The 11,867-nt window shown below is 45.2% G+C and overlaps 2 protein-coding genes across 2 annotated transcripts; both read right to left on the reverse strand.

The window, feature by feature from the left end:
* Window positions 1-6,010: 6,010 nt before the first annotated feature.
* On the reverse strand, window positions 6,011-9,669 carry LOC112638506 (matrix metalloproteinase-24-like). Its single transcript, XM_025410382.1, has 4 exons — window positions 9,658-9,669; window positions 6,948-7,546; window positions 6,647-6,856; window positions 6,011-6,323 (listed from the first exon to the last, which is right to left on the reverse strand). The coding sequence occupies exons 1-4, from the start codon at window positions 9,667-9,669 to the stop codon at window positions 6,011-6,013; spliced, it is 1,134 nt and encodes a 377-aa protein (XP_025266167.1).
* Window positions 9,670-9,753: 84 nt separating this feature from the next.
* On the reverse strand, window positions 9,754-11,469 carry LOC112638507 (histone-lysine N-methyltransferase SETMAR-like). The gene is made up of 2 exons (XM_025410383.1): window positions 11,265-11,469; window positions 9,754-10,625 (listed from the first exon to the last, which is right to left on the reverse strand). Exons 1-2 carry the CDS (start codon window positions 11,467-11,469, stop codon window positions 9,754-9,756), a joined length of 1,077 nt encoding a protein of 358 aa, XP_025266168.1.
* Window positions 11,470-11,867: the final 398 nt, after the last annotated feature.

Consider the following 11,867-nt stretch of genomic DNA (forward strand, 5'->3'; position numbering starts at 1 on the left):
ATATTTTTGTACCGAAAATTCTTATTATTCCGTAAAGCCTCGCTCTGTCCGGCGAACTCCGGCCATAAAAACGGGCTCGGATAAATAACCGGATTGTATTAGCGCTCTCATTCTCGGTGTCGATTCGAGCAGATCCTTGTTTAGAATACCGTCGCAATTTTCGTGCCAGGATCAATTATATTGTCTTTTTCGCTTTCGTATTTCGTTGTATTGTGGACCGTCGTTTCTTGATTTGTATAATTCGTTCCCGTTTTTCGGGGAATTAATAGCGAACTAATATTTTTGTAAGGAATTGTTAAATTCAGTTCAATTGTCGCTTATTATTGTTTGCTGAGGCATTGTTCAAAACTGATTCAATGCATGTTATTGATTTGTTAATTATTCACTCGTAGTGTTACTTTATTTTCCTAGTAATAAACTTGTTATTTTTTTTTGTTCAAATCGCGTAATTTATTTAAGTATTCGTCTCGCTTGGTTGTCGATTGTCGTTCTGTCTGTCGTCCGTTAATTTCGCTAAGACTCGCATAATCAATTAACTTTCTCTAATAACCCCTCCCCTCTACCGTTAGGCGAGCTAGTCGGCCCATGGCGAAGCAGGCTATCGTTTTCTTTTAACGTCTTTCGGATTTTCGCGAAAACTGATGCGTGAAAGACCGCATCTGGCGCCCAGCTTTTCGATATATCGATACGGTCTCCGCTCCGCCGCGGCTCGCGCGAGAACGTCCTCCATCCCGGTTCCTCAGAACGCGAGTATAATAATTTCGTTATTGTTTTTGACGGCGTTTTCGCTCCCCCGCGCACGCTCCCATCCAACATCTCGAGGGGTGTCGCGATTCACTTTGAATCTCAATTGAATAAACGTCACAATATATGTATATATATATATTGTGACGTTGCCGCGCGTCCATCCGCCTCGATATTTTTAACGAGACGCGGGCCGAGCGGCCGCGCCAGAATCTACGCCGAGAGAACAATATCGGGCTCCCCGGAGAGACGAGCCATATCGTTATTTTTGTTGCGTTTATTAATTTTATTCGTCATTTCTTTTGTATCGAGCGAATTTCGGGCAATCCGCCGGAGAAGATCAGGAGGGCGAGGAGCACATCGAGAGATCTTACGTCACGGCGGACGACTCGGCGCTTCTCGATCGCCAGCGAGGGACGAAATAGCGTCCGAAGAATCCAACCACCAGACGCCAAGGGGGCAACATCGCCCCTTCTCGGCCAAACAGGGTGAAGGCCGAGTCGGCGCTACCTCCCCCGCAGAGGCGAGAACGACAGCGGAGCCTCCACCGGGCCGTTGAAAATGGGCCCGCGACAGCAACATTTTAATTTGAGGTCATTGCGCGCCAGGCGCTGAAATACCTCGCATTTCGCGAGGCGCCAGGATCTCTCGCGTGCCGCGATATGATTGGCCGCGGGGCTGCGCACCCCTCTACGCGGTCATTGACGCCGCTATCGACCCGAGATCGCGAGATCCAGGGATCATTCTGGTGCGGGACCTCGAGCTCAATAGTCGCTCTAATTAATTGTCGTTTTCGTGTGTGAGATCTTTGTCGCCGCTATCGAGACTGACCAGAGGACGAGGCCGAGGACCATCCCCAGCAGGAAGAGGTGTTATCGGTGAGGTTGCCCATCTTTCCTTTGTGAGCCACGTACGCGATTTAGTCCACGGGCCGGTCGTTCTGCCGCCGTCGCCATTTTTCGTGTTTCGCGACCGCTCAGGCTCAGTGCCGAGACGGTGATATTTTGCGTATTTTCGGGCGACCGGATGCAAGCGACCGAGGAAGGACCATCGTAACGTCGGCATTAGATTGATAAGGCAACGTTCGTCTCTCTCCGGGTTTCGAGGTATTCATTACGCGTAGCCATCGACCGCCGAATATCGACCGCGTGCGCGAAGGATCGCGAAAAGCGTACGCCGCCCGTGTCGTCGTGTCGTGTCGTTGCCGCGTGAATATTTCCGTAAATTATCTCAGGGCGATTCTTGTGTCGGATTTCGTGTATGTCGTCGTCGATTGTTAAGATTATGAGCGTTTATGCTATTTTATTGTAGTGTGAGCGTGAAAGCATTTGCGTCTTCGTCGCGCTTATTACGCCGTCGGATAGAGCGTAATAAAGAATAAATTGTATCCTTCGAATTTGTCGTGGTGCGAAATAATCGCCAAAGTACGATCGATGGTGAAATCTGAGCGGCTTGCGCGGATGAAAGAGGTAAAACGCCGGCAGAGAAAATCTCCGGCCGCCGTCGGCCATCGAATATCGAAAATATCGTTCGCTTGTCGCATACAAGATCCGTCTTCGCAAAAGTATTAATTATTTTCGATCTCTGGTTCATTAGACTATCGAGCTATTAAGTGGTCGTTTTGTTTCGCGAACTAGGAAATTGCGGGGAAAAGTCCGTAGCGATAAGTTGTCGGTCTGGCTGCCGAAATTACGATATCGTTTGAGTATTATCCGCGAATATTTTTGTGCCGAAAATCCTTAGTATTCCGTAAAGTCTCGCTCAGTCCTGCGAACTCCGGCCATAAAAAACGGGCTCGGATAAACAACCGGATTGTATTAGCGCTCTCGTTTTCGTTGTCGATTCGAGCAGATACTTTTTCAGAGTACCGTCGCAATTTTCGTGCCAGGATTAATTATATTGTATTTTTCGTTTTCGTATGTCGTTCGAATTTATTGTGAACCGTCGTTTCAACTTGATTTGTATGATCCGCTCTCTTTTCTAGTGGAATTAATAACGAACCAATGTCTCGGTAAGGAATTATTAATCTCGGAAGAATTATCGCTTCTTATTGATTGCTGATTTAATGTTCAAAATTGATCCATTTCTTATTATTAATCTATTATTGATCACTCGTATGATTACTTTATTTTTCTAGTAATAAGCTTGTTATCTTTCTTTGTTCAATTCGCGTAATTTATTTAAGTGTTCGTCTCGCTTAATTGTCGATTGTCGTTTTGTCTGTCGTCTGTTGGTTCCGTGAAGACTCGCATAATCAATTAACTTTCTCTAACGACCCCTTCCCTCTACCGTTAGGCGAGCTAGTCGGCCCGTGGCGAAGCAGGCTACCGTTTTTAGCGTCTTTTCGCGAAAACTGATGCGTGAAAGACCGCATTTGGCGCCCAGCTTTTCGATATATCGATACGGTCTCCGCTCCGCCGCGGCTCGCGCGAGAACGCCCTCCATCTCTGTTCCTCAGAACGCGAGTATAATAATTTCGTTATTGTTTTTGACGGCGTTTTCGCTCCCCCGCGCACGCTCCCATCCAACATCTCGAGGAGTGTCGCGATTCATTTTGAATCTAATTGAAATAAACGTCGCAATATATATATATATATATATATATATATATATACACATACACAATACATAGACAAATTTTAAAATATCGTTTTAATTAAATTCAATACACTATATAACATTCATTTGTAAACAAAATTTCGAAACTTTATCCATCTGTTTTTTACAACATCATATATATTTTTTACTTTTATATTGAATTGTTTTATTTTATCTTATCTTATTATATAGATAGAATATATAATTTATTCATTCATTTTTAGTCACACTACTAGCTGCAATAACATTCAATTGTTTCTTAATCAAGCGAAAAATATCTCCTACCTGCGTGAAATTTAAATCCGGATACACGGAAATACTTTCTTCCTGAAGGATGTTTGAACTGTTATCATCCTTCGGCGTGATAATTGCCTTTGTCAATATTAAACCTTGCAATAAAACACATAAAATTGTTCCAAACATAATTTGCATTTTTAATAAACGTTTGCACTTAATCGGTTTCCGTTCAACCCTCAATTAATTGTTTTTTTCACTCTACTAATTCTGATGTGTAAATGGAATTGATATTAATTCACATAGATACATATATTTTCGATAAATTCTTTAAAAGTCTGTTTTAACGAATCGCAAGTTATTATCTTCTAATATTATGTTAGTAGGGAGAATAGGTCGATTCTAACCCACTTTTTCCACGGGTGCGAGAGAGAGGTCTCGTAGAGCGAGAGAGATAGAAAGATATCCGAGGGGCAGGGTGACGGCGGCGCGGGTGAGCAGGGGGGGGGGTAGGTAGGGCGAGGGGAGCCGCTCGCCGTCGGATGGGTAAACGGTGGGTCGTGACGTCACGCGGAGGGGGAGGGCGAGGGGGAGCGGACCGTGGGTCGTGACGTCACGCGGAGGGGTGGGCGAGGGAGCGAGGGGGAGCGGGCGCGAGAGCGAGGGAGAGGGAGAGAGAGCGCGCGCGCGTCCCTGGTTACGGCGGGCGCGCGTCCCTGGATACGGCGCGTCGGAGCGTCTCTGGACGAGGCGCGCTAGGCGCGCGCGATAAGCGGCGATCGCCCCGTCGGGCGCGAGACAGAGATAAGGTCGACGTTAATAATAGAGCGGAGCGGATGCGTCCAACGCAGGCCGGGAAGAGATATGACGTACGATTTATATGACGTACGATTTTATATAAAATATTATTTTATATAAAATTTTATACGATGTATAATGTACGATGTATATTAGATTTATTTCGAGGAGGAGGAGGAGGGAATTCTTCGCGAAGCGAGGAGAGACGAGGATGACGTAAATCTAGGAGAGAAAAAATAAATTACGTGTACAATTTATTTATTTAGTTATTTATTTATTTATTTATTTATTTATTACGTCACGAAGCTACATGCGTAGATACATATGTACGTCGAAAATAATATCGGTACTCGCGATCGTTTCGCCTTACAAATTGTGATAGAGTCCGAATAGCAGAGCGTGCAACTCGCAGTCGATTAGATCGTTCGCGATGAAGTGCTCGTGCCGACGAATTGCTTCCGGAATATCGCCGGGGTGGTCGTTCTCCGTCGCGATATCTAGAAAACGCGATAACTTGGCGTCTACGGTCTCGAGTACGCCGGTCAACGACGCGACGATGCGATTGACGCACAGCTCGAGAACGAACAGCGCCTTCACGGTAGATTGCGACAGAGCGATGCGATTCTTTGGCGTCTCGAATCGCAGCGTCTTCAGATTGTTTATCTTGCCGAATCGAAGCGTCACGGTTCCGACGATTATGGACGTCGGAGGGCGCGCAACAGCCTCGTCCAAATCGTTCTCGAAATACGGCAGTATATCGTTGCGCAGAGCGAGCAGATCCTTCCATATGTCGGGCGTCAGAGATATCTCCTTTCCATGGCAGTCTCCTAGGACGATGTCGACTCGAGATTCGCGCTTCACGGCTACGGCGATGTCGATATATTTATACGCCGTCTTGGTCAGAGGATATCGTCTTCCTAGTATTCGAATCGGATGTCTCGCGAAATTGATCTCGCGTTTGAACAGCCAGTTTCTATTGCATCTGTCGAGATCGCAGAGAAAAAAAATGACGTTATTATGCGAAAATAGCCGATCGAGGCGGAGATCGAGAGCGCTCGGGCGAGGTAACTCGCGCATACTCACTCGTCCTCGGTGTACAGTCGAGCTTTCTTGATCACGGGCGGAGTGTCCGAACGATCGCGGGTGGTATCCTCGTCCTTGGCGGAAGCCGCGTAATCGTCTCGACGATTAGGCGGGACGACGAAGGGGCCCGTCATCGGCGGCGCCGACGGAGTCGCGGGCGTCGCGGGCGTCGCGGACGAATCCCCGAACACTCTGCGGTACTCCTGTCCTGGTCCGGCGAACATGATCGGTCTCGCGAACAGGGCTTCGATGTTCGTAGGAAAACATTGCGGTGGCGACGGCGTCGTTAACGTTGGTCGTCGCGAGGGGCGAGAGAGAGATTCGTCGGAGACGCTCGCTTAGAATCGGACGCGCGTTAATCGCGAGTATCGTTGGAAATGTCGCGCGCAACGATCGAGACGCGTCTTATATACGATGCGATCTCGATCGTCGTCTCGATATCTTTATTCTCGACGCGCGCGCGTTAATTAATGCAGCGGAAGCGGTTTAGAACAGCGGTTTAGAACAGCATATTAAATGTAATCTTAACGTTAGGTTTCAGGATTTCCTGATCTTAGTCGTCATCATCGTCGTCGTTGCGCGGTCTTTCGAAGGACGCGTATTCCAAACGATACAGCTTGGAGACGAGTTCGCTCAATCGATGCAGAATGCCATCGGCTGGGCATTCTGTTCCCAGTATGCTAAGATCGAAGGGACCGGCCGAGATTATCGCGTCGAGGAACTCGCTGTACGCGTAATAGTCGCGTTTCTTCAGAAAATAGAGATTACCGTCGACGTGGCGGAAGGCGGCCGTTATCGCGGGTGGTATCCCGGAAAACGTATCCCGCCGTGCCTCGCGACGGTCATCGCGCAGTCGTTCATCTCGACTATTATAAAATTATCGTCGTTGTATATGACGCAGCTGCGCCCGGCGTGCGTGTTTATCGCGGCGTTTATCCTAGCGTCGCGGGGAAATCCAACGTATTCGACGGATCTAGGCCATCCCGCTTTAAGATGAAAATTCGAATCGGCGAGGTAGACGTAGTCGCCGGCGAATATCGCGATATCGTCCGACGGTCTCTGATACACGGCCGATACGCGAGTGAGATTGCGGGGGAGGAACTTAAAGTAGTCGGCGAACGAGAAGGGCGTTCCGTAGCGTCTCTCCCTCATATCGACGGGCCACACATTGCGTTTACGCGCGACGTACAGGCGACGATTCATGATTAGCGCTCCGTCTACGCGCTTCAAGGCGCATAGATCCGCGGTATCGGAGGGAGCGAGCGACGGCTCGACCGTTCTTGCGGTCGTCGGCTGAGCCGCGGCTGTCGTCGTCGAGGCCGTCGTCGTCGTCGTCGTCGTGGTCGTTGCCGCGGTCGTCGGTCGAGTAGCGTCGACGATCGTAGGAGTCGTAGTCTCTCTTGATCCGTGAGAGATTTCGTACGTTTACGACGTCCTCTACGCTCAGCCTGAGCGGATATCGCCTTTCCTCCGAAGGCGTGTACGCGTACATGATCGAGTCATCCCTCATACTGTGAGTCAGACCCAGAGTGCGACCGATCTCGTGCGTCAGCGTCTGAAGGAGATACAGCCTGTCCGACGAGGGCTTGGTCAGCGTAATGTGCCACGGCTCCGTCTCGTCGACGTGCACCTCGGTCACTTGATCGGGCTCTCCCGTCGGAAAAAACGCGTGAGCGACGACCGATCCCGGTCCCGCGAACGACGACGGGCACGAGCCCCCGTTGTCGCTGTTCTCGTACGCGTGAGCGCCGGATTGATAGGATATCAGTATATCGGGGCGCAATGAGTCGCGCGAGAACGTCAGAGCGGATTGCTCGGACCACAGAGCGAACGCGCTCTGAGTCGTGCGCAGAGTATCTCTGTTCGCTAGTTTGAAGTTCCACGTGAGATGCGTCCTCGGCCACTTTCTCGTCAACGGGCTGTAGGCGCGAATGTCCGCGACGCCGCATCGCGGCCTGCGCATGACGCGAATCGTTTCCACGGTCAGAACGTCGTTTCCCGGCAGACCGTAGTCCTGAAACAACGATAGCGCTTCGCTCAGGACGGTCGCGTTGTCCAGTAGCGACGACTGCTGATGATTCTCCTCGTTCTCCAGAAAGCCGTAGGTTCGAAGATAACGGGACGCCTCCGCGACGTCATCGTAGGTCGATGTCGCCGCGACGGCCGCGAGCAGGGATATTGTCAGCGAGCGATAACCCGACGCGCGTCATGGCTCTCGCGAGGCGCGCGGGGGTCGGGATGGTAGCGAACTATCGCGTGCGCGCGCGTCCTTCGGCGATACGTCGTTCTCCAGAACGCGAGAAAGCGTCGTACGAGGAAGAAGGAGGAGGAGGCGAGGGGAGGGGAGGGTAGATACGCTCGGACGCGCGAGAAGGATGATCGAGAGAACGAACTTTTTTTTTTTTTTAAAGAAACAAATGATTCGTTATTCGTATAAAATTAGAAAAGTGAGAGGAAAGATACTCTAGGACGCGCTAGAGAGGTAATCGAAAAGAAATGATTCTTTATTCGTACAAAAATGATTTTTTTATTCGTACAAAAAATTATTCTTCATTCGTACAAAAAATGTGCGCGATCTACGTGTACTTATATAACGCGTTTAATGCATAATATTCTAATGGGTATAAAATCGAACCATTTGACGCGATATCGAAGCACGCGATACGCGCGTGTATATTAGTCTCGCGATACTTGTCGGAGGACAATGAGGAGATGAATGAGGTGTATGTAGCGTATCGCTTTACGAGTAAGAGGTGTTTATATAAATGCCGAGGGTTATAACGTTTAATATAACGCTTAGTATAACGCTTAGTATAACGTTAAATATAACGCTTAATGTAACGCTTAATATAATGAACTAATTACACGGTCGATACGCGAGTGAGATTGCGGGGGAGAAACTTGAAGTAGTCGGCGAACCTTATATTATAATATTCTAATATAATGTTCGAGAGAACGCGGGGTCTTCGAGTCCTCCCTGTTTGATCTCGATATATATACGAACGACCTGTGAGAACGACCTGCGATCATATATATTATATTTCTTCTAAGTAGTTAGTACTAGGCGGGTTCTAGCTCAGGTCCTCTCAGGGAGGTGAGGTGCGAGGGGATCTCAGCGGAGCGGGGCTATGACGTCACGCGGGAGTTGCGGGGTGGGGGATGCACGTGTTAGATGTTTTATGACATGCATAAACAAGAAAAAAGGGCGATATTCTTTTGAAGATGATTTTGGGCCTAACCAAAAAAATCATTTTTTATCATCTTATTTTATTTTATTTTATTTTTTATTTTATTTTTTATTTTACTTTTTGAGGAAAAATTTTAACAGTGCCAATGTTCGACTGCTTTGTCTCCCCCCGCTCCCCCCGTTTACATATCAGCGCCGATGTTCGGCTGCTTTGTACTCTCGAGGTACACCCCTAATATAGATAATTCCAGGTTTTTTTTTCCCGTTCGACGTATAAATAATAGAGATTAAGCGGACAAGCTTTCAGAGATTGTTGGGGACAAAAATTTTTTTTGCAAATGGGATATTATAAAAAAACCTTTTATATCCTTATATATATTTTTAAGAACTTTATTTCATAAACTTATATTTTTGAGATATTTCGGTCCAGCCTTTGTCCCTCGTTTACATATCAGCACCGATGTTCGACTGCTTTGTGCCCTTGTCGTGTGAGAGAGAGAACGATACTTATAATAATAAAACTTATAATTAATGCGAGAGCGCACGAAGGATTGGAGCGTAAGGGAAAGACATGTAAATAATTGCATTTTTTTGTTATAATTAAAAATATATAATATAATTTATTCAAATGTGTGAGTTTAATAAAAAAGTATACAATATAAAGAATTGGTAAAGAAATTAAATTTTTGTACATAAATTTTCGTACGTAAATTTTCAAACATAAATTGTTCGCGAAAAAAATTTTTTTAAGACATGTACAAGGCATTTATACATATATATATTTTATTTCCTCCTCCTCCTCCTTATATATATTTCGTCCAATTCTTTCTCATCTTTTGAATGTGGGAAGGTACAACGCAGAAAAAGCATGAACATCCAAATAAAAATATCCAATATGATGGTCGCAGGGGACTGCTCCTGAAACAAAAGAAAATATATACATTTCATTAGTTTAAATTATTTAATAATTTATTTTAAGATACTTTTGATATAATAAATTAAAAGATACTTACAATGTTATCCATGACTCATCTATTGGGTTGTCCGGAAAGTCCGTGCGGATTTTTAAGCAAAATTCGAATGAAAAAATTTTGTTGTTAAAAGTTATTTCATTCTGTGATATATGCACCATTATTTTGCACAATACTTTTCCATCTTTCGGGTAATTTCATAATTCCTCTCTCATAGAAGTCTTGGGTTTTTTCGGCGAAGAAGCTGTCCAAGTAGTTTTTGAGGAGTTGCAAAGAAGCAAAGTTCAAACCATTAATTGAGTTTTGTAGCGATCGAAATAAATGAAAATCCGAGGGTGCAATGTCGGGGGAATACGGTGGATGAGGCAAAACATCCCAGCCAAACGCCAATAATTTTTGGCGAGTCTGCAAACTTGCATGAGGTCTGGCGTTATCATGATGAAAAACGACGCCTTTCCTATTGATCAATTCCGGACACTTTTTGGCGATTTCTATCTTCAATTTATCCAACTGTGAACAGTACTTGTCCGAATCGATGGTTTCGTTGTCCGGTAGTAGCTCATAATATACTATCCCCTTCCAATTCCACCAAATGCAGAGCATTACCTTTTTCGGATGTAAGCCTGCCTTCGAAGTGGTTAATGGCGGTTCACCTCGCTTGCTCCACGACCTTTTACGCTCGACATTATTATAAATTATCCACTTTTCGTCGCCTGTTATGATGCGTTTTAAAAATGAATCGTATTCATTGCGTTTGTATAGCAAATCGCTGATGGAAATGCGGTCAATACGATTTTTCTCAGTTAAGTCGTGCGGCACCCAAACATCAAGCTTTTTTACCATCTGGAGCTTGTTTAAATGTTCGGAAACAGTTGATTTGCCAATGTTTAACCTCGCTGCGATTTCCCGAACTGTGCTCTGCCGCTCGGAATCGATTAAAGCTGTTATTTGGTCGACATCAGTGGTGACTGGCCGACCAGAGCGAGGAGCATCTTCAATATTCATTTCTCCTGAACGAAATTTAGCAAACCACTTCTGACACATGCGATCACTTACGGCATCTTCCCCGTATACGGCACATATTTTTTTTCGAGTTTGTGTCGCGTTCTTTCCTTTACGGAAATAAAAAAGCATTATGCATCGAAAAAACACGTTATTTCCTTCCATCTCTAAACTAATGTCAAGTAAAAAGTTTTTAATTTATTGGGATAATTAATATCACTAAGTATGCGTTGAAATGTCACTAATCAAAACACGAAAGCATTTGACATATCACATCGACATAAACTTGTAAAATTCGCCTTTGAACGACATCTATTGAGAAATCCGCACGAACTTTCCGGACAACCCAATATTTTAATGTTTGCAAACAGGGCACATGTCGCATGGCATTACTTGATGTAAAGATTTCCTGCACTCTCTGCATGACATAGCCTCTATATTGCAATAAGTTGTGGTTCTATGTTCTCGAACAGATTTACCCTCTACAAATAAAAACGCTCGTTGGATAAAGCATTCGGTGCAATATTTCGAATTTTCTCCATTTTCTTCATAATACCACGATATGCAACATATTTTTAGCGTTTCATTCAATGTCAATATTTCAGGTAGTTCTAGGTGTCGTTGTTTTTTTTGCCATAATTCATCACCATCCTCACTATCATCACTGTTATAGTCACTATCCGTCAACGGTTCTATTACATCAAGTAACATTTCATTATCAGGCTCATCCTCGTCTGATAATTCGTGAGCACCAATATTCATCTCTCTCTCCTCTCTCTCTATCTCCATCCTCTCAGCCACAATCAGATCCATATCGTAATCATCATCATCGATAATAATTACTTCAGCCATTGCACAAGATTACACAGAAGAGCAACGAAAGAAAAACACAGAAGAGCAACGAAAGAAAAAATGATACTCTAGTGCAGCTCCTTTTCCTTTTATATATTTTTTAACATAAAACAATATACAGCTGTATTCCTTGGAAGAGGATTGCTTAGGGCACAACCTTTTTTCTTTTCTTTTCTTTTTCTTTTTTTTATCGATGTTCATGCTCTTTCTGCGTTGTACCTTCCCACATTCAAAAGATGAGAAAGGATTGGATGAAATATATATAAGGAGAAGGAAGAGGATTGAAACATGTCAAATCATAGTACGGAGGCGCGGGGGATGTTTGGGGACATGTTGGATGTTTTATGACTAGCATAAACAAAAAAGAGCGGTATTTGAAGAGGATTGGATGTTAGGAC

This window comes from Camponotus floridanus, unplaced genomic scaffold (genome assembly GCF_003227725.1).
Source record: "Camponotus floridanus strain SB8 unplaced genomic scaffold, Cflo_v7.5 scaffold310, whole genome shotgun sequence".
Classification (NCBI taxonomy): domain Eukaryota; kingdom Metazoa; phylum Arthropoda; class Insecta; order Hymenoptera; family Formicidae; genus Camponotus; species Camponotus floridanus.